Here is a 25,665-nt window from a genome sequence, read left to right as displayed (position 1 = left end):
CCTTTCTTAATAATGTCCATTTTCTCTCAAAGTCCGTCTTAAAAATGGGTTTAACAGTAAATTACCAGGGTAAAAAAACTGCTATTAAATCAACACAAGATATTTGTTTATGCATCTCGCTAACAACACAGTGTGCTAGCTATGGCCAGTATGCGCTTATCACTAGCAGCTCGTGATACTATAAATGGCTAGTGACTAGCTTTTCACATGACTAGCCAAACATAATTTGCGAAAACTCAAGACTTTGGCCAGCGCCTTCAAGAAGTCGTTGGTACCCCTTTTGGGTTGCCAACTCAAAATATGATTGGTTAGATTTGGTCCACCAAATCATAATATTCGGCCCGCAAAAGCAAATCAAGCATTTCAAGTAGCATTATCCTTGCTAAAGTCCGAACCAAAATTCCAAATTGTCGTATGTAAACCACAATAACAGTCATGATTCAAAGTCAAAAGTCAAAGTCAGCTTTATTGTCAAATATGCTTATATGCATGACATACAGCACAGATGAAATTACTGTCCTCTCTGACCCAGCATGCAAGGCACTTATAATGACTTTAACAAACATAATAAACATGAAAACGCCAATTTGCCATGTCAGCAGTGGATCAGGGACGTCATGATGGAATTTGTACGTCTACTACAAGCTAAATGTTGAAAGCAAACACGAAGCTGTAGCATCCATTGACGAAAAGACATTGTCTCACATCTCCTGTCCCACATAAATTCGCTTCAATTCCAAGCCGCGACAGTTCCACATACGCAATCGGCGCGCTGCGCTGACGCTGCTTTCTTTCTTGACTTTAGATTTGAAAACTCGTTATTCACGAATTTGTTGTGTGCTCTACATGTAATATGTGGAGAAGATTAAACATTCTAATGGCTTCCCCATATTCATAACGGCCCCCGAAAGGAAACCGTAACTACAATGTGGCCCGCGGTTTGCAGAACTGATTGTGAAGGCGTACAGGTAGATTTCTGACCCTGGTAACAAATGATGACTGAAATGTGATTGGTTAAATACGAAAACAGACATCTGGAAGTCGCGCAACAGAGGAAATGAATGAAAGGAAGCTGAACGACAATTTGGAATTATTTAATAAGAATTAATGGACAAAATAGAATTGACATCAGTCCGTGATTCAGATATTTTTAGGCCAGCAGAGAAGACCTCGCAGGCCTTGACGGCTAACCACTGGTCAAAACACGTTGGTCTGTTCAAAGGTTGAACCAAGCAATAAGATGGCGACTTCCTTTTCAAGGTAATTTGTAATTTTCCCACTCTCTAGTTCCACGGCCAGAAAGCGGCCTGGGAGGACCCTGTGGAGTGGGTGAGGGGCACCCTGCCTTGGCCTTCTGCCCAGCAGGACCAGGCGAAGCTCTTCCACCTTCCTCCACCGAGCATCGGCTCCAGTAGCCCCGGGCTGGCCGGCGAGGAGAAATCCCGAAAGGAGACCACGCCCAGCTCAATGGAATCCGATCCATTGGTAAGCGAGGTCATCTCGTGATATAAATGAGTGCTTTTATTTTGAAATTGATGCAAACGTGGCTTTTCTGCTTATAGATGGCAATGCTTTTGAAGCTTCAAGAGGCTGCCAATTATATCGAATCACCGGACAAAGATGATCCCAGCCTGCCAAGACTGTGAGCGAGCTGAGGTGTCAAAAAAACACCCATAACCCCCCAAAAAATATAAAAAACAATGCGGCTTGCACTATTTGTAGCCTGGTAAAGTTGTCGACCATGACAAGTTCATCAACATCTAAGGACCACCTTCATATAGTCACATAATTCACTTGGATTCAGGACCATTGACAACATCTTTGCCCTCATCTTCTTCTTCGATTGGTGCTACCAAACACTTCAGGTAATGTCCAAACCAGCACACAAGGGATATTTTGTGCTTCTTAGGTCGATACCACATAGGTTTAGTCATGCTAATAAGGTGAAACCAGAGCCAGCGATAGACCAATAGAGGTAATCAGATTGGCTTTAGGGAGCTTTAATTTAGACCGTGCTTACAACAGACTTCTTCGGTTGATACCACATAGGGTTTGTCATGCTAATATGGTGAAACCAGCGCCAGGGATAGTACAATTGAAGTAATCAGATTGGCATCAGGGAGGTTTAATTTAGACCGTGCTTACAACAGACTTCTTAGGTTGATACCACATAGGGTTTGTCATGCTAACATGGTGAAACCAGAGCCAGGGATAGTACAATTGAAGTAATCAGATTGGCATCAGGGAGGTTTAATTTAGACCGTGCTTACAACAGACTTCTTAGGTCAGGGGTGCTCATTACGTCGATCGCGATCTACTGGTTGATCGCGGAGGTGGTACTGGTCGATCGCAGCGTGACAGTAAAAAAAACATTTGTCAGCCTATCAAACGTCCCATCACTTGATTGACATACAGGGCAACCATTCAGAACTGAATTTTTACCTTTAGGTCGCTGTGCATGCGTAAACAACGGCGCTAAACGCAGCAAAATTTACAAGCTAGTCAGCGAATTACCTCAGATTTTAAGCCCTTGCTAAAAGATATGATGATCAAAATGAGTGAGAAAGCGGGTCCAAATACCGTTCCACCATGAATGATGAACATTTGGAAATGTGCTTGAGGCTGGCTGTCAGCAGCTACTGTCCGGACTATGCATCCCTGGCTGATTCAATTCAGTGCAAGTCATCAAAGTAAACTCAGGTAATTACAAAAAAATGTTAATAGTTATTTATTATGTTATGTATATGTAGTTATTATGTGTGTTGTGCAATATTGGCTTATTCAGTTATGCAAGGTACATCAACATGCATCGTACATACAAAGAATCCTTAAAACATTTGAAAATAATTATGTTTTGCATTTTTGTCGTGGGTAGATCATTTTGACTTGGTAGTTTTTATAAGTAGCTCGTATGCTGAAAAAGTGTGAGCACCCCTGTCTTAGGTTGATACCACATAGGCTTTCTCATGCTAATGAGGTGAAACCAGAGCCAGGGATAGAAACATTGAAGTAATCAGATTGGCTTCAGGGAGTGGTCCACTGCTCCCCAAACCTTTGATTAGGAATCTATCAGAGCACAGGTCTGGCACAGCCACCTATATAGGGTCAGTGTTAGCAGCACAACTTTAGTTCGCTGATGGAGCTCTTCGGATGAGGAGTGAAAAGTCCGACCCCTGCAAAGAAGTACAGATGATGACCGTAGAAACGTTTTCCTTGATAGACCACTCCTGTGCGACTGAGAGCATACACAGACGCCTTAACCAAAAAAAAAACTTCACTGGTGCTTAGCTCCTCCCATTTGCAAGTTTCAATAGCCTTTCATTTTCTGCCACGAGTCCTCATTTTGAACTTGCATATCCGTAAGCAAAATCTGGAAAATATTTGCTGTCATCCTCTTTTTTTTCCCTTTCTCTGTCTCTCTCACACACACTCTTTCTGTCTCACTCTCTCTCCCTTCGAGCACTTCTATATTTTTAGCTGCTTAACCTTAAAACACACACAGTATCGCCACCGCTGCCATGTTATTCTACCAGGTATTGCATCCACCATTGCTCCACCAGCAGGAGAATGATGACACGCTTTAATTCCATTATCTTCAAACTCTTAAAGCGTGATCTAAACCAACATGTATGTATTTCATTGTATTTTGGACAGCTGCCCTCATTTCAAGCTCATATAACTCCAGCCCCATATCACTTAGGAATTAACTTCTTTTTCTGATGAAAGAAGAGAGTCCAAGGTTTATTAAGCTGCATTGAATGTTTATGTAGTCCTAAAACTCAATATTCTGTGGAATTCGAGTGACAATGACAAAAACTCTGGCACTGGTGTAGAGACATTTTTGCACGTCTGGTAGTGAATGAGTTAATAACAGAAACAATTGAGGAGAAAGATTTTAAAGCCGCCTACGCCGACTTATTCTTGCAATCACAACATGCACTTCACCAGGAGAATTAAGTAAAAAGTTAAATTTTCTTGACATATTTGGTGCTTTTCGATGTTGAATATGATGTAAAGATTCAGGGTAGGTTGGCCAGATTGTTATTGTTAAATAGATTTTTAGAGTAACTTTTTTTAAAGAAAAATGGCGTTGGACGCTGTAACATGTGTAATGACCATGACTGTGTGACAGTATTCGTGGGTGTCATATCTTTATTTATTTTGCGTGTGTGTGTCTATTAAAATATAGAATATTGCTAAAATAGTAAATGACCATTAAAACAAAAATAAGTACACGCATTCGTTTGCTGACTTTGTTCGGAAAATGCTCAAATTTGGCATCGGTGTGTGTGTCCTGCTCTAAGGATGTCATGTTGAATGAAATGCACGTCTGATCATGTCAATCAATGTTCAGACATTTTAAAGGACAACCGACGCCTCTGGACAAGTTGTGTCCATAATTTGTAAAATCACTTCAAATGACTTCTACTGAGCGTATTTTATAAAGATTCCACAGCATATAGCTATATTTTACGTTATAAGACTCGCGCTGAATATTCAGGAAGTCTTGTTTTCGAGTTGATGACGATGCCTGACGTGACGTCACGTCTGGAACGCCCCTGCATACAATGCATTTTGTGTGCACCCCCGCCTCAGCCAGAGCCGACCCCCCGCTCCCGAGCCAGCTTCAGAACACACAATGCATTTTGTGTACTTTGTTTTGTCTGAAAACTTCGTTTTGATCCGTGTTGATGGCAAAATTAGAAGGAAAACATAAATAACGCGATGGTGAATCGTTGTGTGTTGCACCAAGACTACTATTTCATACTAGTTGACACAAGCTCATTTCCAACGGAGCTTGGGCGCCATCTTGTGCATTTTCTGGGCACTACATTTGGAGTCGAGACAGCTTGAATTGATACGGACGGACTTCTCGTATCGATTGCAAACATTTATGCTTTCCTCTTCAGAACTATTTGAATCATATTCATAACTGGATGAGGAACAAGAAAGCATCTTCTCCTAATCTGAAGCCATTGTTTTGATTCTCGAGCAAGGCAAGACGTCCTAGCGTGATGTCACGAACAAGGGGGCGGGACCTTCTGAAACTGAAACTTTCTCAGATCATTTTGAAGTAGTTTTGGGATACTTTAACACACTTTTATTGGTGTTTTGCATTTTTAAAAATATCAGCATGCGTGTTTTGGGTAGTTTAGATGCTATAAAACGTATTTCTGATGTCCGTTAGGAATAAAAAAAATGGTTTCGGTTGTCCTTTGATGGGAGCTAGTAAATGATATTTAAAAAAAGTCACTTTGTTACAAATTGCCGACTGATGCGGTTAAAGGAGTGAAAACAAAGATGAATATCACTCACAATGAGATTAAAGTACTTTTTTGTGTAAATATGTTGACCATGTTACCCCCACCCTCCAAAAAAAGGAGAAAAAAAACTGGACTGGTTGTTGTGTTTATCTTTGTGTCATAGCCATGAATGTTTTTTGCATTTTACAGCAACTTCTGCTTGGCTTTTTTTTTTTGCCAGTGTCGGACGTTCCTGTTCTAAAATTCGGGAGTGAAGGGATAACCCGGTGAGCCTTAAAATGATGGTTTCGTCAGGGGCGTTATGTTGGAAACAGGGTAAATTGACCTCGTTTGAAAGAATGGTATAGATCTCCATTTCAAATTGAAACTTTAATTCCCAAACTGGTGGAAAAAGCACTTCAAATGGGTATAACCACAAAAACATTATAGGTTGCTGGACAGTCAATTTATTATTATTTTATTTTTTGGAGGAGGGGAGAAAGTTTTTGTCAAATGAGCAGTCAATATCGGAGAGAACATAATGCTATGGAATTTCTTGAAATGTTTTAGATTTTTCTCTGTTGCAAATGCATGTAAACATTCTACGTGACCTGTAGGAAAATCTTTTTTTTTTTTTTACTACTCCGATATTTGCCATTTCCTCTTATTTTGTAAGACTCCTATATCAAGTTTAAGTTCTCTATTTGTATACCAAATGTCATTGTAAAGATTGTAAATATGGCAGCATTTGGATGCAGGATAATGAAAGTAGTTCAGAGTTGACTTCGGATAAAACCACGGATAGATTTAAAGAAAAGTGCCCGGGCAGGCTCCATACTGTGCATCCACCACCCGTAAAACCAACCACTGTTTGTTCAAATCAATAAAGTATATGTGTTATATTTCATCAACTGCTTCTTGTCATTTCACGGAATAAAAAAATAATAACCAAAACATCTGATTCCTTGAGATTTCTCTATGCATTCAAATCACGTCCTTTTCACTCCCACTAAAAATACAAAAATATCTCTGTTTTTTTGTGAAATTGGCTCATGGACAAACTTAATTTTCACCAGTGGCAGGCCGTTAGGGCCTGCAAGGCCTTCTCTGCTGCACTAAAAATATCTGAAACATAGACTGGTTAATTATATTTTATTTGTTAAATAACTCCAAATTGTCTTTGAGCTTCTTTCCAGTACTTTTCCATTGTTGCGCAGCTTCCAGACTTTTGTTTTCATATTTACGCATTTCAGCCATCATACATTACCAGGGGCAAAAATGTACCTGGACGACTTCACGATCTGTTGCTTTAACCAATTAGATTTTGAGTTGTTGACGCGCAGAGCCTGCTCGCGGCCTGGGTGACGACAGAGTTTTCGCAAACGATGATTGGCTAGTCACTAGTCAATCATAGTAAAAAAAAAAGAGCCATATATGGCTCGTGAGCCATAGGTTCCCGACCCCTGTGGTACAGCTAGCTCACTGTATCTGTAGCGAGCTGCATTAGCAAATACAGGTATAGTACATTGTTGTGTTTATTTAAGTTCGGTTTTGTCAACCAACAATAGCTGAAGGAGGAGAAGAAATTGATTTGGTTGGAGATTTACTGTTAGAGCCATTTTCAAGACGGACTTTTCACAAAAAAAATGGACATTATTGGGAAAAGCCGGAAATTCTTCGCCATCGTGTCGCCATCTTCTCTGCGGTGTGAAAGAGCGACTTCTGACACCATATCATGAATCCACACGTTGATTGTAAAAGCCCACACAGTATTTCTTTAACCACAAGTTATTTCCTGGCTAACGGGACCCTTTAGTAAATCACACCACACTGTTTATTTATAGTCGCAGCTTGTATTGATTCAAACGTAGCACTACTGAAGGCCCTCGGGTGATATGTATACTAAATAATTGGCCAATATACCGTAAATTATACAATACATCAGCTACTCAAAAACGTTTACATGTGCAATACATTTTAAAATTCAGAGAATACATACAGTGATAGGCTTACAAACTTAATTGGTTCCCAGACAGAGTGTGTAAGGCCAAAAGTGTGTTTCCCAAAAAAAAATTTCCCATGGGAAACCATTAAAATTAAAATAATCAGTTTCCAGGTCCCCATAAAACATAATTTTCTACTTTCTAATTTTGAAAGCCTTAAAACTACACAAACTATACCATATTTTATGTATAATAAATGTGTTATGGGATTATAATTAAAGAAACAAACTGTACTATATAATAAAGTTATTTTATTTACCTTTGTGATGGTCGTTGATGGAGTAGCCGGTTTCCTCAGCATTAAACACTTGATGAGGAACATAGCCTTCTTCTTTCACCATCTTGAGGAATGATCCCTTGTAGGTGCTTTCACTGCGATAATTTTACCTTTTTCCTCAGCAATTGTGTTCTGTTTAGCTGGGTAGATAGCTTTTTGCATCAAGTGTACAGATGGCTTGTGCGGGTTATTTGTGGAGCCTGAATGATGGGATATTTTAACCTTCCAGTCTACACTCTGCTTTTGAACTATCAAAGTTGAAACGAGTCAAAATGTCACTGTTTTCTATCAATTTTCTCACCATTTCACTTTTTTTTTTTTCACTTTCGTTTCTTTTGTTTCTAGCTCTGTCGTCTCCCTTTCATGTGTGTTGTTATGGGGGGGAGGGGGTTCTCACTCTCTGTCGTCTGTCTGTCTCTTTAATGTTTACCTCCCCCCCCTCACTGCTGTGTTCTTGACCAATCACGTGGCTTTAACCGAAGACTGGGGGCAGGGAATAGAGGACAAAACAGTCTGCCACCATTTTCTTGTTACGAGAACGGGCTCGTTGGTGAATGACACATCACTCATTGTGGCAGCTCCGTGTGTATCCCGAAAAATAGTTCGTATGCCAAGGTAAAATTTTCATAAATCTAACGTTTGTAAACCGAAAAATCCGTAAGCCAAGCGGTTCGTAAACCGAGGGAGCACTGTACTTGTTACCTTATTGGAATTACTCAAATTAAAATATGGAGCATGGAATCTTAATTTAAAAAATCTAAAGGTTGGTTTATTGTGATTTTTTAAGTTTCTGTCCAACTATTCAGAAAAGAAACAAATTCCCTTTTTTTAAATGAGACTCTCATGACTTATCATTGAGCATGTTTTTTTTCCATATTTTTTGAACGTTCTATAGAAAAACAACTTAATCATAATTAGTCGTTGAGAGTTTTAACATACATGTAGAAAAAAGTTATTGTAAAATTACCGTATATCAACTTGGATTGTGCAATATTCATTTAAATAACTTATTTAGTGAATTCCTTGAGACCGAATGACATTATTTTGGAGTTAAAAACATTTCTTTTTGTCCATTTGTGGTTCAATTTTATGCCCAGTCCAGCGCAGGTATCAATTCCGCCCATCCTAAAGGGGGCTGGGCCTGTATCTTGGTGGGGGTCTATTTAATCCTCCCCTCCACTGCAGACGGTGGAATTTGCTTCAAGTGAAGGACGTCGTATCGCGTGTGTGTGTGTGTGTGTTTTTGCCAATTGGGAATTTCAGCAACCAACATGCCGTCCAAACCTGCCCCAATCAAAAAGAAACCCGGCAAGAAGATTGAAAAGGCGCCACAACCCCCGCCTCAGCCAGAGCCGACCCCCGCTCCAGAGCCAGCTCCAGAGCCAGCTCCAGAGCCCACACCGGTCGTTGAGCCCCCCCCAGCTGAGGCTCCTGCGACAGAGGCAACAACTGGTGACGCCGAGCCGGCAGCACCTGCCGAAGCTGGTGCGACCGTGGTGGAGGGTGAGACCCCTGCTGAACCCCCGGCCGAAGGTGGTGAAGCCGCACCAGCAGACGGTAAAATTATTTTATTTTTTATTTTTATTATTTTCGACCGTTTATATGAAGATGCTACTCTTTCTGCCTTATTGGAGACAAATCTCACAACCTTCCCTCTACAACATGCCAAAGACATTTTAATGTTGCCTGGATTGGATTGGATTTACCTTTATTAGTCTCGCAGTGAAGACATTTACATTTCACAGCAGCAAAGTTATGACAGGAAGATGAGATCAGTGCTTCTAAACTGGTCGATCGGGAACAAAAAGTTTATCACGGAGAGCAATTAAAAATTATAGCGTGCATTCTTATTTGGATTTTTCTGCAACAGTGCCGAGCGGTGCAAAGTACCAACATAAAACTAATTAGACAAGTAACATCCAATAATTTACTCTGTCAACAATTACAGTGAAGCTCAACCTCTGGTTGGCGGCCATCACGACATTATACCATTAGCGGTCAGGCAAATTAATTGGAACTTGTCCACTGCCAGACGTGCAAAAATGTGTCCACGACAGTGCCAGGATTTTTGTCATTGTCACTCGAATTCCATGACCCACAGAATATTGAGTTGTAGGACTATATAAACATTCAATGCACCGTTACGAACTTTATACTCATTTCTTTCATAAGAAAAAAAAGTTAATTCCTCAATGATATGGGTCTGGAGTTATATGAGCTTGAAATGAAGGCGGCTCTCCCAAATACAATACATACATATTGGTTTATACAGCGCTTTAACAACAGAATCTGTAACAAAGCGCGAATATGGAAAAAAAAGCGAAATGATGTCCCATTGTGGAAGGAAAAAAAACATCGCCAGAGGCCATGGGTAGCGCTTTATCGGCACCCAAGCATGAAAAAACAAAACCCGCAGAAATTCGGGAATGGCACCCTGTCATATTTTCAATTCCCGAATAAATTCGTGAATGGCAGTCAATGAGTTAATGAAGAAGAGTTAATTCCTAAATGATATGGTCTGGAGTTATATGAGCTTGAAATGAGGGTGGTTATCCAAATTACAATGCCATACATACATATACATCTTTCCGCTGCTCACAATTGCACCCCTGCCTTTTCAGCTGAAGCTGGTGAGGCGCCTGAGCCAGAAGAGCCGAAAGCACCCACTCCTCCGCCACCTCCAGGTACCCAAAAGCCGCGTGGCGTACTACCAAACCAGAAGAGACCATTTCATTAAAAAACTGCCTACAATATGACTTTTTTTATCGATATTCATAGAGCCCACTAGCGCCCCCCTGGATCTGTTTGTGGAGGACAAGAACGACACTTCAGTGATGATCATCTGGAGCCAGCCAGAGGTGATCGGCCTGTCAGGCCTGGACGGGTACACCATTGAGGTGTGCCAGGATGGATGTGAGTCCCTGGGCCACACCAGGTGCACCCATCGCAGAGCTAGCATGCCAATGCAATACATCCATATTGGATTGGATTGGATTGGATTGGATTGGATATGCCTTTATTAGTCTCACAGTGGAGAAATTTACATTTCACAGCAGCAAAGTGATGAAAGGAATGAAAGTAGAAAAACAAAATACATGAGCTGCTGGAAAGGCAGCCACTCTCGCGGCGCCATCTTCAAGTCAAAAGAAGATATTGGTTGATATAGCGCTTTAACAACAGCTGAAGATGGGACAAAGCGTGGGGAACATGGGGAAAAAAGGGAAATGCTTCCCAATTGTGGAAAAGAACAAACATTGCCAGAGGTCTGGCCAGGGCTTTATTTGCACCCAAGCATGAAAAAACAAAACCCAAACAAATTTGGGAATGGCGCTCTCCATAATATTTTCAATTCCCGAATAAATACATGAATGGCAGTGAATGAGTTAAGTATACATTTTGAGTATCTATTGTTTTTTTTCATTCAAATATTTTGTTGATTTTCATTAAGAAATGGAAATGTTTACATTTTTTATTTGTTACTTAAAGGACAACCGACACCATTTTTTTGTTTCCTAACTGACACCAGAAAAATGTTTTATAGCATCTAAAATACCCAAAACACACAGGCTGATATTTTTTGTCAAATGAAAAACACCAATAAAAATGACTTAAAGTGTCCCAAAACTACTTCAAAATGACCTTGGAAATGGCGAGTTTCAGAATGTCCCACCCCCTTGTTCGTGACGTCACGCCAGGACGTCTTGCCTTGCTCTAGAATCAAAACAATGGCTTCAGATTTGGAGAAGATACTTTCTTGTTACTCATCCAGTTATGAATATGATTCAAATAGTTCTGAAGAGGAAAGCATAAATGTTTGCAATCGATTAAAGAGTCATTTTGAGGCGTCTCGACTGAAATGTAGCGTCCCAGTAAATACACAAGATGGCGCCCAAGCTCCGTTGGAAATGGGCTGATTTGTCTGCTGGGAATTTGTCAGCTCGTATCAAATATTAGTCTTCGTGCAACACACAACGATTCACCATCGCGTTATTCATGTTTTCCTTCTAATTTCGTCATCAACACGGATCAACACGACGTTTTCAGACCAAACAAAGTACCCAAAATCATTGTGTGTCGCTTTCTCGGTCAGTGACGATACCTACTGTGACATCACGGTAGGTATCGTCTCCAACTCAAAAACAAGACTTTCTGAATATTCAGCGCGAGTCTTAAAACGTAAAATATAGCTATATGCAGTAGAGTCTTTGTAAAATACGCTCAGTAGAAGTCATTTGAAGTTATTTTACAAATTATGGAGACAACTTATCCGGAGGCGTCGGTTGTCCGTTAAGTTTTAATTTCTAACCTTGGCATACAGTTTCTTATAAACATCCTTTCACACCATGACCTGCTACATTATTCAGTCGAATCAGTGTTTTCATCCACCATTTTGAAAGCTACCTGAGTAGCATTAAGGAGGAAATGACAGGAGCCATTTTGAGTGGCAGTGAAACAAGATGGCTGTGTTCACGCCCACAATGGTTCAAAATGTTCTGCCCTTCATCGATCTGCCAAAATACCAACACTTAGCCTAGCCCACCCATACACGGTTACACACTACATATGACACCAAACATGCCAAATGTATCCATAAAAATGAATCCCTAAAAGCAAGTAGGCGATTGTCCCATTTTTTTCTGAACCTGAACCTTGTTCTTTCAGCTGAGGACTGGAAAGCAGTAAACGAAGACCTGCAGAAGTCTTGCCGCTACGCCATCAAGAATCAAATGACCGGAGACCGGCTCAAGATCCGCGTGGTGGCTGTGAACGCTGGAGGAAGGAGTCAGCCTGTCACCCTCCCCGAGGCTGTTGTGGTGAAGGAGGTTGCCGGTAAGACATGACGAAAACAAAAATATAAAGCGAAAGATCGAGAGCGAGAAGAAAAAGATAGCCGCAAACTAGAATCTATGACTTATGAGAGCATTTAAGAATGATCAAAATGTTAAGAGCATCCATTGACGAATATATACTGTCTCACATCTTCTGTCTCACGTAAATCCACTTCAATTCCATGCCGCGGCAGTTCCACATTCAATAAATAGCCTATCTTAAAAATATTTTCATATACTGTATAAGGAGCAATGCTTTATAATAATGTAAGATACAATCGTGGCTGGGATTGAATTATGCATCCCCTAGATGGAGCTATTGGCGATTAGCGTTTTCTTAATGACTGCAGCGCTATACAGAACATTTGAAACACTGCTTTCCTGGTCGAAGAAATCAGAACATTCATCCGTATATAAATAAGGCGCATCGGACTATAAGGAGTACTATCACTAATTTAAAACAGATTCCTATCTTACAGACAGTGTACTGTCGGTGTCCAAATACCTGACATGTTTCGGCGTCTACTTACTGTCTGTAAGATAGGAATCTGTTTTAAATTAGATATCAAGTAGACACGATGAACTTAATACAACGAGTACTATCACTGTTTAGTGCAGAAAATACACTAAGTAGAAAAATATATATCCTTCTTCAAATAAAGATCATATCCTTAGAATATTGTATTTTCCGATGTATAAGGCGCACCGGAGTAAAAGGCGCACCCCCAATGAATGGTGTCTTTTCAAACCTTTTCCATATTTAAGGCACACCGGACCTTCAATGAATGAAAAGAGTTTTCCAGATACACAGTAATATGTAAATATATATATTTTTCCCAAATATAAGGGTCACCACATTATAGAAGAGGCTGGTGTTACACTTCTTCTACAGGGGGAAATGGAAACCTGTTGTGGCTCAATATTACTCAATACATAAGGCACACCTGCGTATAAGGGGTAGGGACATCTTTTGAAGAAAATGAAGGCTTTTGAGTGCGCCTTATACAGCGGAAAATATGGTAACCACTTAAATACAATTATTGATATCCTTGCAGTTAGATCCGATATGCCAATGCACTTAAAAGGATGTGAATTTATGACTTTAGCTTGACTATCATCACGATTTCAGTGGCATTAATAACACAAACAAACACAACAAATGAAATAGAACAGAATACAGTACTATCATTTTTCTTGATAGTTTCTGAGATAATATATTACTCATAAAAATACAGGTAACATCCGACTTACGACCACCCGTACTTACGACAACAACCTCCAGACCCTATTTTTTACATTTTATTCTACGCCTGGCACCGTAACGCACTAGCAGGCCGCCAACGTGTACAACAATTTTGGCCAGTCAGCCAGCATCTCACTCACGCACAGCAATCGACCGTGTGATGGCACGAGAGGAGGTAGTTTGCGAGTAGTTTGTCATTTAGCCTCAGAGTCTCTATTCAACATTTTGAATGGATTTCGACTTATGAACATTTTGACTTACGACCGTTTAGTCGGAACGGAACTCGGTCGTAAGTCGGATGTTACCTGTGTGTATATATATATATATATATATATATATATATATATATATATGTATGTATATATACGTATATATTGTCACATCCCAACTGGTGAGTGCACTAGAAATAGAAAGCGTTTTATGAATGGTTTCCTTCCAAATGTTCGCAAAGCCATGGAAAAATTGCTGAGATGTCGACGGTCATTAACGCGTTTGGCGAGGCAGCAAACTTGGAGGAGATAACCGGCGTCAAGTGAGCTGAGGGCCAGCAGGTGGGGCTCTGTGTGGTGGCCGAGGCTGAATTCTTGTCCATGCGTCGAGGGGGGGGGGGGGGGGGTCGACTGTCGACTCAGGTGTCACTCAAATCCCATGACAGCCTTTGCTGTACTGTTTATTTTGGTAGCCATCAAAGGCGTTACAAGTTGAATTTGCAATGCAGCTAATGCGCTATAAGAGACCCGATAAGGTGACTCGATACAATATGATTTTCACGTATTCTCGCATTTATAAATGCTTATCCGAATCCCCAAATTAGCGACCCTAGACTTTGTTTTATAGACATTTTTTCTAGCGTCTATTATACTGTATAGTGCCCAGCTTTCCCTCCGTCCCCACAAGCTATTTCCAGTCCCAACAAATGCTGCCGCACTAAACGAGCAGGTGGTTCCGCCCCAATGAAATTCCAGCGTGTTGTTCTTACTGTACTTCAGATCTCAATGTCGGCCGACCACGTCTGACGGTATAATGCTGATAAATGAGACTAATGTGCCACCTTATCCGCTTTGATCCCATTTGGGACACTGAGATGAATCTACAATCCGATTGTCCAAAAGAAAACATTGTTGCAGCAGTCTCAGTGGTGAGGACGAAACTGCTGGCGGACGTTTCTCTGCATGAAAGAACCAAACTTAAACCGGACCACATCTGCCAATTATTGGAAATCTGCCTTAATACTACGTATTTTCAATTTAGGGAGAAATGTTACAAACAAATTCATGGTTGTGCTATGGGCTCACCAGTTTCACCCATAGTGGCTAATCTGTACATGGAAGAGATGGAGAAACAGGCCCTCACACCCTTCCCGGGGACAAAACCTAGACACTGGTTTAGATATGTGGACAATACTTTTGTCATAATTAAAAAACAAGAAACCAAAAATTCTCAAGATACAAAAAGGAGAGGAGTACATTGCAGGAGTTTCTGAAAAACTGCAAAGAGTCCTTTGGCAAAACAAAATTCCTACTTATTTCAAACCGATAAACACGTTAAGGCAAAAATTAGTGCATCCAAAAGATAGGTTGCCAAATGAAAAACAAAGTAATGTAGTTTATTCAATACATTGTAAGATAAAAATTGTAAATAGCGCAGGGATAATACTAGTGGGCCTCAATCGGCAGTACATTTGCACCTAAAAGCTACAAACCACTCATTTGACGACAATGAGGTTAAATTCTTAGCGAAAGAACATAGATGGTTTGATAGGAGTAAAAGAAGCGATCCTCATAAAACAACTAAATCCTTCATTAAACCGGTCTGGTGGGGTGAGGTTCAATTTGGATTAGCCTGCTTAGGCAACACAGGTTAGGCAACATTCGTAACGCTGATGAGGTGATACCGGAGGGAGTGGGGCAAACAGGCCAGTCATTAGTCAGGAATGTAGGAACAATCAGTGGGGCCACAGGGAGTGGTCCTCTGCTCCCCCCAACCTGAGAGTAGGGACCTATCATAGCTGTGTCCGGCGCCGCCATGTCTGGACATTAGGGATATATAAATAGGGCCGATACGACCAGTAAGTCTTTAGTTCGCTGACGAAGCCTCTTGGATAGGAGGCGAAACGTCCGACACCTTCCAAGAAGTACAGATGGCGGCTGAAGGAACCTTCTCATCGATGGCCCTCGATGACTGAGAGCTTACACAGACCTAATTTAATTTTGTATTTATCCACGTTCTCAACACCACACTGCTTCTGCGCGTTACTACAGCCATGCCACATCCAGAAGCCACTCAAACTGTTTGCAACCAAATTATGTTGAAAGCACCTACTGCCATCTAGTGGTAAAATCATACCCACAGCCACTATACTGAACGAGGACAGTGTATGAAGCCCTTCAATTTTTTTTAATAAAAAAAACAGCCAAAACGTCTTGGCACGAAATAACAATCTATATGTTGGCGCCCCCCTAATGAATGGTGAATTTTCAAACTCTTTCTACATATAAGGCGCATCGGACTATAAGGCGCATATTCAATTAATGAAAAAAACGTTTCTAAACATAATACAGTAAAGTCTCGTTATATCGATATTCAAGGGAGTCCGAAAAAATATCGATATAACCGGGACTATCGATATATCCGACCCTGTTTGCATGTGATGGTTGCAAATAATACCCTCAATCACAATGTCCCCTGCTAGCTGCTTTTCGTTAATCCAAATGAACAGACGTTTTTCAACCTCTTCTATCAGAATCAGAATCATCTTTATTGCCAAGTATGTAGAACACACAAGGAATTTGTTTCCGGTCGAACACGCTGCACTAGTATCATCATCAAATATTGCCTGAGACCGTTGCTTAGACAACACAGAAACACACCTAGCCACACGTAGCATTGGTCGACTTAGCATACTGGTATTGGGATGCTAAGTCACACAAACGCACACCTCGTTCGTGTTGATGTCCTTCTTCTGCTCGACCGTAATTTTCTTTTGTGTCCTCTTCGGCTTAACACTAGCGTGTGGTGGGGTCTTTTTCGGTTGCAAAATAGCAAAAGTACTCCACACGATAACAAACCATGTCTGCACTCAAAGAAAGTGGGTGCGGAAAACTAGTCCGGCAGCCACTAGTTCGTATGCCAAGACAATATTCTCGCAAATTTAGTGTTCGTAAGGCGAAAGGCTCGTGAGCTAAAGCGTTCGTAAGGCGAAGTATCACTGTATATAAATGTTTTCCAAATATAAGCCACACCACAGTATAAGGTACTACAGTGGAGATTGGGGTGAGGTATGACATCTTCTGTCGCTGTTGACAGACCGGTTGTGGCTCAACCATAAAAGTTTCACTTCCATTGAATGAAAAAAAACTCACACATGCAAAATGTATGTTTTTATCACCAATTAGATCGTCCCAAGGTGCGCCTGCCTCGCTTCCTCAGGCAGAGATACGTCGCTAACGTTGGAGACAAGATCAACCTCACCATCCCTTTCACAGTAAGCCTTTTCAAGACAAGGAAGCGGACCTTACGTGTCATGTGACTAACGTATGACGGTGTTCCTCCAGGGTAAACCTAAACCTGTGGTGAGCTGGACTAAAAACGGGCAGCCGTTAGAGAAAGGAAGGGTCAACATTCGCAGCACGGAAAGAGACAGCATCATCTTTATCAGAGCGGCTGAGAGAGAAGATTCAGGCGTCTATGAGATGTGCGTCAAAGTGGAAGATTTTGAGGACAAGGCTACACTCACCCTGCAAATTGTCGGTAAGTGGATGCCTTCTATTTACTACTAAACAAAATACTCTCTTTCCATCTTTTTTTCCCGATGAAATAAAATAATCGAAAATTAATACACACAACCTTAAAATCCAGGAAATGTTTGATACAATCTGTTTTGAAGAATTCATCAGACGTTTATGAAAAGGTTTCTTCAGCCGTCACCTGTACTTCTTTGAAGGTGTCGGCCGTTTCACTTCTCATTCAAGAGGCTTCATCAGCAAACTAAAATGTTTATATATATATATATATATATATATATATATATATATATATATATATATATATATATATATATATATATATAGGGCGGCCCGGTAGTCGAGTGGTTAGCACACCGGCTTCACAGTGCAGAGGTCGCCGGTTCGCGTCCCGGTTTGGCCTCCCTGTGTGGAGTTTGCATGTTCTCCCCGGACCCGCGTGGGTTTTCTCAGGGTCCTCCGGTTTCCTCCCACACTCCAAAAACATGCATGGCAGGCAGATTGACCACTCCAAATTGTCCCTAGGTGTGAGTGTGAGAGTGACTGTTGTATGCCTTTGTGTTCCCTGTGATTGGCTGGCAACCAATTCAGGGTGTCCCCCGCCTCGTGCCCGAAGACAGCTGGGATAGGCTCCAGCAACCCCCGCGACCCTAATGAGGAATAAGCGGTACGGAAAATGAGATGAGATATATATATATATATATATATATATATATATATATATATATATATATATATATATATATATATATATATATATATATATATATATATATATATATATATATATATATATATATCAGAATCAGAATACCTTTATTCGTCCCGCAATGCGGAAATTTGCAGTCCACAGCAGCAATTGAAGAGGGTTGGGGTTGGGGTGGGAGTGAAAGGATAGAAAACAAGATATTCTAAGCATAATAAAATAAAATAAAAAAAAAAAAAAAATATATATATATATATATATATATATATATATATATATATATATATATATATATATATATATATATATATGTATGTGGTGGGGTCTTATTCGGTCGCAAAAATAGCAAAAGTACTCCACACGATAACAAACCACGTCTGCACTCAAAGAAAGTGGGGGCGGAAAACTAGTCCTGCAGCCACGTGGCGTTATTCGGGCGTGTGGTATATATATACTAAGCCTATGTGGTAACGATCTCAGAAGTGTGTTGTAAGCACAATCCTTAGTTATGCTGATGAGGTGATACCAGTGCAAATGGGACAATCAGGCCAGTCATAGACCATGATCAGTCAGGACAATATAAGTACTCAGTGTAGCCTCAGGAAAAAGTCCTCTGCTCCCCCCAACCTTAGAGCCGGGACCTATCAGAGCAGAGTTCTGGCACCGCCACCTCTGGAGAGTAGGGATATATAGGGCCACAGCTACCAACAAAATTTTCATTCGCTGACGACGCCTCTTGGATGAGAAGCGAAACGTCCGACACCTTCAAAGAAGTACAGATGATGGCTGAAGAAACCTTTTCATCGATGGACCACTCCTGTACGACTGAGAGCTGACACAGACTTATCAGACATTGGTTACAAACAGAGGTCTCCTCTCTAGTCAATGCTTTAGTTCAAGTAAGATTAGCTGTCTGGATTTTAGAACTTAGATAAATGCCCCAATCACCATTTCAGGGCAAAAAATAAATAAATAAAAAATAAAAGCCTCTTTTGAAAGTTGCAGCTAAGCATTTTTTAATTGCTGTAAAGCAATGTAATCTAAAGCAATGTCATCTAATCAATCTTTGACTGGTTGATAGAGCTTCCCGGGCCTCCGGCCAGCGTAAAGATTGTGGACACGTGGGGCTTTAATGTGGCTCTGGAGTGGACAGCGCCCAAAGACAACGGCAACACAGACATCACAGGCTACACCATCCAAAAGGCCGACAAGAAGACTGGAGTAAGGATCGCACAAGAACTCCAGTCGCTGAATGAAGCCACTTTTCTATTGTACCAGTTCCACCTCAAAACGTCCTGGTTCCGCATATTACACTTTTTGTATTTTTTTGTGGTTACAATAGAGCGCTTTTCAGAAAATTCTTCAAAGTGTTTCTAGAACGCAGCAGATGTAAGCAAGTAACTCACTTCATACTACCATTCATGGTTTTTAGATAGCCAGCCAGAGCCAGGCTTCACCAAGGCTTAAAAAACAGTTGATACAGTACATAGTGCTCATATTACAACGATACTTAATCATACTTACAATTTACAATGGCCAAATGTGTAAAATAGTGACGCTTTTAAATATGTCATGTTCTGCGCATTCTGTGACATAGCTCTGAGCCTCCGTCGTCTCCTGACTTGTTTGTGGTGGCTTTGGGAAGCTGCGAAAGGGCTTCAAAAGCCGGGAGCAGCAACTACGAAAGCCAGAAAAATTAATGAGAAGCAGCCAAGTCAATCAGAGCTGAATGGACCTGAAGTTTAGAGGCCAGCTTTCATGTAAATTAATTTGTCTTGAATCCCGTGGCTGAAACGATTCATTTTTGAAATGTTGTGGCTGAACCCCACAGACTATGCAGTAGACTCTTGCACGATTGAGTGGATGCAAATGATTAGCACTGATTGAAAAGGAAAAGCAACTGAGGCTAAGCTAAGCGAGGTCGGTGTATTGCTAGGCTGGTCTGGAACCTGGAATTGGAGGAAAAAAAAGAGTTTTGAGTAGAACCCTGATCCTGATGAGAATTGGAACTATGTTTACAGGACTGGTTCACTGTGATGGAGCATTACCACCGACTCAACGCCACCATATCGGACCTCATTATGGGCAACACTTATAAGTTCCGTGTGTACTCCGAAAACAAGTGCGGAATCAGCGAGGAGGCAGCCGTGACCAAGGACGAGGCTAAGATCCTCAAGATTGGTAAGACAGTCATTTACTCAAAACTATCCAGTGGTACCTTGATCCGACATTCAAGGTCCTAAAATCAAGAGCAGTCGCTTGGTTGATTTCGAGTGACACGAAGGAGTAAAATGGAGTCCTGGTACACTCACAGGTGTGCAAAGAGAGTTTGATACATTTTGCCGTGTGTTGACTAGACGAAGGCATTCATAGAAAATGGGAACACTCACAAGGTGTGACTCTATGGTGTGGTCTATGGTATCAGGGTCTGTAGACCCTGATACCATAGACCACACCACATACTGTAAAGGCACCTTTCCAACACACATAAATACAAGTACTGCTGTAATTTCAACGTAAACTCTGAGCCGTCATTATATTCCAAATTTCTTTCCTTGCAGGAATTGAGTACAAGGCCCCAGAATACCAAGAGCATGACTTCACTGAGGCGCCCAAGTTCACCACCTCTCTGGCCAACCGAGCCACGACGGTGGGCTATAGTACCAAGCTGCTATGCTCCGTCAGGGGATACCCCAAGGTACAGTCAATCGCCCACATTCCAAGCCTTTAGCCTGCTCTCATTAGCTCCACCGAATGACTTTTTGAATGGGATTGGCGTAGGGTGGGTAGGATGGGTCAGGTGACCAGAGGACTGGAATTCTGTCTAGGTTTTTGCCATGTCAAAACTCAAATTGATGCATTGCTTCAAATCAACACCTGTTCAACCCACGTCCAAAACCCATGTAAAATATTTGTTTTCCTTCCCCGCAGCCCAAAATCGAGTGGCTGAAGAACCAGATGATCATCGGCGACGACCCCAAATTCCGTCAGATCTGTGTGCAAGGCATCTGTTCCCTCGAGATCCGAAAGCCCGTGAGCTTCGATGGAGGCGTTTACACCTGCCGAGCCAAGAACCACCACGGCGAGGTCACCGTCAGCTGCAAGCTGGAAGTCCGACGTATGTAACTAATGACACATTCCTTCAGGGTGGGAGTTTTGTCGAGACTAAAAAGCGACCTTTCTTATAAACAGAGCCAGTTGTTGTAGAGGCGGAAAAGAAATAGGTGGTCACCTTCATTCACTGAGGTAAGAATTGATCTCAGTTAACTCTGGAAGATTATTTCATGGAAGTGGCAAGAATCAGCCTGCCATGCATGTTTATTGGAATGTGGGAGGAAACCGGAGGACCCGGAGAAAACCCATGCAGGCCCAGCGAGAACATGCAAACTCTACACAGAAAGACCGGAGGACGGTTTGAACTCTTTCTCGACCTCTACACTACAAAGTCATCATGCTAAGAACTCGACTACCCGGACGCCATGGATCAAGTTATCCTTTAAAATTTACACTTTTTCAACTAAACCCTTTTATATCTGGTATTTGGATTTTGTTCCTATTTTGTGTGCTGCGTCACATTATCAGCCTTCCAACAATCTGACACACAGCCGTCCCGCTAAGTCTAAAACAAGTCGTGAGGAAGGCCAGGTGACCTTCATTACACCCTTTTACTAACATGGAGCGGGAACTAAACTGGGACAAGGTGCCTGGATGGGGGAATTTATATTATTATATTGGTCATGGCATGTCACTGAAAAACACTTGCTCACATTTCCATGATTCAGCACACACATTGGCAGTACGCTGAATGAACATGCACGTTCAATTTAAATCAAGATGAGTTTATAATAATAATAATAATAATAATAATAATAATAATAATAATAATAATAATAATAATAATAATAATAATAATAATCACAAAAATAATACAAATAAAAGTACAAATAATACAAGTAATATTTTTTGTAATAATACAAAAATAAAATAAATCACAATAATAATAAAAAAAATAACAACATTTAATTTACAAGCGCCTTTCAAAGCACCCACAAGGATACTTGAAAATCAAAATGTACAGTGGAACAAACAATTATTTATTTATTAATTTATCCATCCATCCATTTATACATTTATTTATTCATGTGTTTATTCATTTGCTTATTTATTTATTTTTATTTTTAGTGGATTGTTTCATCTTACTCACACATACTTTCAAGTGTGCCTTCAACTTGCCGTGAAGCTAAGCTACGGGCGTCTCCAGGAATGTTGCTCTGATAACTGAATCGCATATATGAACAGTGCATTTTCACAACATTTTGAGTTTCCAAACGGTCGGTGTGATCTTGTACGACATTAACAAAAACCGTCCTAAATCAACACCTGTTCTTCGTGTGTGTTCAACTCCCAAAAATAGGAGCAGAGCATGCAAGTGCCTTTTGCTGCATAAGGTGAGTGACACTTATAGCTCCTTCTAAAATTACACCTTCCCCTTCCATCGCGAAAACATTTGGTTTATTGAAATACCTTTGTTACACTTTGCAGGGAAGGTTCTGGGTTCCTTCACAGAAAATGTCCAATGCATATGGCAGATGACCACACCCCCAAATCCAAAAGCCCTAATCCATGTCCGGCATAACCATTTTTCTCCCACATGGACACAAACAGGACATAGAACATGTTCGAGTGAGTGAGTCATTTAGTTCGTCTCCTTGCGGTTGTTTTCAGAAGATGCGGTTGGAATTACAAAATATGCCGATGGAGGTTATCAATGTACAGTATGTGCAAAAAAACTTGTGGTGTCTCCCAATAAATATTGTCTGATCATTTTAGTGTGTGGCGACATTTTCTACACGCACATGCGATTCCTTAATATGGTGAGTTTTTTTATCCTCATTATCACACCCATGCTCACCATTTTCGTGATTTCTTGATTCACAACATACTGAAAAAGATGGTCCTTGGCTAATATAGCAATAAGTGAGACAATATTTTCTTCTGTAACTCATTCACTGCCATTCACAATTTATTCGGGAATTGAAAATATGACGTAGAGCGCCCAAATTTGTTCATCTTTTGTTTGTTCATGCCTGGGTGCCGATAAAGCGCTGGCCATGGCCTCTGGCAATGTTTTTTTTTCCTTTCTACAATGGGACAGCATTTCCCTTTTTTCCATGTTAGCGCTTTATTCCAGCTTCAGCTGTTGTTAGAGCGCTATATCAACCAATATATATGTATTCCATTTTATTTTTGACAGCTGCCCTCATTTCAAGCTCCTATAACTCCAAACCTGATGAAAGAAGAGAGTCTAAGGTTTCTAACGCTGCACTGAATGTTTATGTCGTCCTAAATCTCCATATTCTGTGGGTCTTGGAATTTGAGTAACAATGACAAAAACCCTGGCTTTGGCAGTGGACACATTTTTGAACAAAATCCTACATCCCCAGAGATTGGATTGTAGGATGTTGGTGATGAATCAACGAGTGCTTAAATGGAGGTGAATTAGGGTAACCTAGCAACTATTTCCTCATTAATAATAATAATAATAATAATAATAATAATAATAATAATAATAATAATAATAATGTATATTTCCTTTATAAGTGCCTTCCTTGTAGATTATATAGGATGTATTGGGTGTGTTCGAATGGTTCAAATTAGCTTAATAGCTATCTAGCTAGCTAGCTATTAGCTATATATTAGCCAGCTAGCTAGCAGCTAGCTAGTGAACGCTGGCACAGGTGGCTGCCGCTGCTCACCCAAAGAAGAAGTAATTGCTTGGTCGCTGTCTCGTTTTTAGAAAATACACTAAAAAAATACATGCCTTCGGGATATCCATAAAAATGTCTTTGTATATCATTTGAAGTAAGTATTCAACTGTACACATCTTTGTTTGCGCCAGTGTATATGTTTTATAGGCTACATGATCACCGTCCCCTAAAACCAAAATGTACCTTGACTAATTCGAGAACATGCGGCCGCAGTACATTCCCTGAATTGCTGTTGTGGCAGCGAGCAGCTTGGCAGCCAGCTCCAACATGGGTTTCATGTCGTGGTGGTCGTGCCGCTATGCGGTCACGGACATTGTGGCATAGCGATGATCAGGAAATGCCTGCACACGTTCAAACAGGCACGCAAGTCAGGACTACTGTTCTTAAGTGATTAATTAACCTTACATGTTTTCAACCTTGTAGTCCAATCATTTATAAATAAAAGGTATTAACTCATTCATTGCCAGACGTCCAAAAATGTGTCCACTCCAGTGCCAGACCTCTGCCAATGTATTTTCCCTTCCACGAGTGGGCAGCATTTCCCTTTTTTTCCATGTTAGCGCTTTGCTCCAGCTTCAGCTGTTGTTCAAGCGCTATATAAAGCAATATTTCTCCACATTATTTGGTTTTTTATTTATTCAACTCATTCACTGCCATTCACAAATTTATTCACGAATTGAAAATATGACGTAGAGCGCCATTCCCGAATTTGTTAGGGTTTTGTTTTCTCCTATTAGGGTGCCGATAAAGCGCTGACCATGGCCCCTGGCAATATATTTCCTTGCCACAAGGGGCAGCATTTCTCTTTTTTCCATGATAACGCTGTTGTTGTTAAAGTGCTCTGTATGCCCCCCCTGCCCGTCTCAGCGCGATGGGGGACAGAGCTCTCAGCTGCTGTCCCCAAACTCTGGAACTCACTTCCTCCCAACAGTGGCAACATCGATACTCTTCCCACCTTTAAATCCCATCTCAAAACCCACCTATTTAAAATATTCACATTTTCTATGTAGCACTTTTTATTATTTCTATATAGAATATATATGGAACTGTATTTTATTGATTGTATTCTATTTGTGATTGTATTTTATTTATTATAGTACCTATGCTTGTCTGTGACTGTAAAGTGTCCATGAGTTTTGAAAGGTACTTAAAATGAAATGTATTATTATTATTATTATTATTATTATTATTATTATTATTATTATTATTATTATGTAAACCAATATGTAGGTATTGCATTGTATTTTGGACTAAAATACCCTAATTTTTAGATCATATAACTCCAGACCCATGTCATCATTTAGGAATTAACTCTGGTGAAAGAAGAGTGTCTAAGGTTTCTTACCCTGCATTGAATGTTTATGTAGTCCTAAAACTCAATATTCTGTGGGTCCTAGAATTGGGGTGACAATGACAAAAACCCTGGCACTGGAGTGGACACATTTTTGCACATCGTCTTGCAGTGAATGAGTAATGTAGAATAAAACTTTGGGAAACAATAGGTAATGTTTTTTTTAAAGATAGAAAATATAGGCTGATGGAACGTCCCAGACACAGGGCCTGCCACTGGATATGTGACCTCAAGCAATGATGCAGTGGAGGGTGCCCGAGAGGGTCTGGGCGAGATTTCTGCAGGGGCTTTAATATGCGTAATGGAGGAACTGGCACACACAGTGAGCAATTCATCACTGAGTTTCAGTGATGCAATGCTCGCCTCAGCTGGATCAACTTCCAACAGACCAATATTTGAACAATCACCTTCTGCAATTCAGTGATTCAACTCTAGCATAGCCCAAATTCTAAACAGTCAACAAGCATCCATATGGCCGATGGGCTCTATAATCCCTGGAGGA

The 25,665-nt window shown here is 40.7% G+C and overlaps 2 protein-coding genes across 11 annotated transcripts in view; both read left to right on the top strand.

The window, feature by feature from the left end:
- Positions 1-6,227, top strand: part of LOC148890621 (neuron navigator 1-like) — a 63,097-nt gene extending 56,870 nt beyond the window's left edge. For 9 of the 10 annotated variants that reach the window (XM_089010187.1, XM_089010185.1, XM_089010189.1 and 6 more), the window contains 2 exons: positions 1,288-1,485; positions 1,563-6,226. In XM_089010187.1, coding sequence (XP_088866313.1) covers positions 1,288-1,485; positions 1,563-1,646 — 282 coding nt within the window. In that variant the 3' untranslated portion in view covers positions 1,647-6,226. Of the gene's footprint in view, positions 1-1,287; positions 1,486-1,562 lie in introns of all 10 variants that reach the window. The other variant, XR_016116621.1, reaches the window with a different exon arrangement.
- Positions 6,228-8,714: 2,487 nt separating this feature from the next.
- Positions 8,715-22,868, top strand: mybphb (myosin binding protein Hb). The gene is made up of 13 exons (XM_089011004.1): positions 8,715-9,080; positions 10,145-10,207; positions 10,302-10,436; positions 12,186-12,353; positions 16,991-17,079; positions 17,150-17,345; positions 19,126-19,265; positions 20,066-20,225; positions 20,606-20,742; positions 20,976-21,162; positions 21,237-21,290; positions 22,459-22,492; positions 22,587-22,868. Exons 1-11 carry the CDS (start codon positions 8,795-8,797, stop codon positions 21,266-21,268), a joined length of 1,593 nt encoding a protein of 530 aa, XP_088867130.1. The 5' UTR covers positions 8,715-8,794; the 3' UTR covers positions 21,269-21,290; positions 22,459-22,492; positions 22,587-22,868.
- Positions 22,869-25,665: the final 2,797 nt, after the last annotated feature.

Source organism: Hippocampus bargibanti, linkage group LG12 (genome assembly GCF_051943395.1).
Source record: "Hippocampus bargibanti isolate YZ-2025 linkage group LG12, ASM5194339v1, whole genome shotgun sequence".
Taxonomy (NCBI): Eukaryota; Metazoa; Chordata; class Actinopteri; order Syngnathiformes; family Syngnathidae; genus Hippocampus; species Hippocampus bargibanti.
Note: the sequence above shows the minus strand (reverse complement) of the source record. Positions and strands in the feature narration are given on the sequence as shown.

Bases quoted from the DNA above. Each gene is read 5' to 3' on its own strand.
- mybphb (XM_089011004.1), top strand. From the start codon at position 8,795: ATGCCGTCCAAACCTGCCCCAATCAAAAAGAAACCCGGCAAGAAGATT. The intron at 10,437-12,185 runs GTGAGTCCCTGG...TTGTTCTTTCAG, and splicing joins TGAGGTGTGCCAGGATGGAT to CTGAGGACTGGAAAGCAGTA. The intron at 20,743-20,975 runs GTACAGTCAATC...CCTTCCCCGCAG, and splicing joins CCGTCAGGGGATACCCCAAG to CCCAAAATCGAGTGGCTGAA.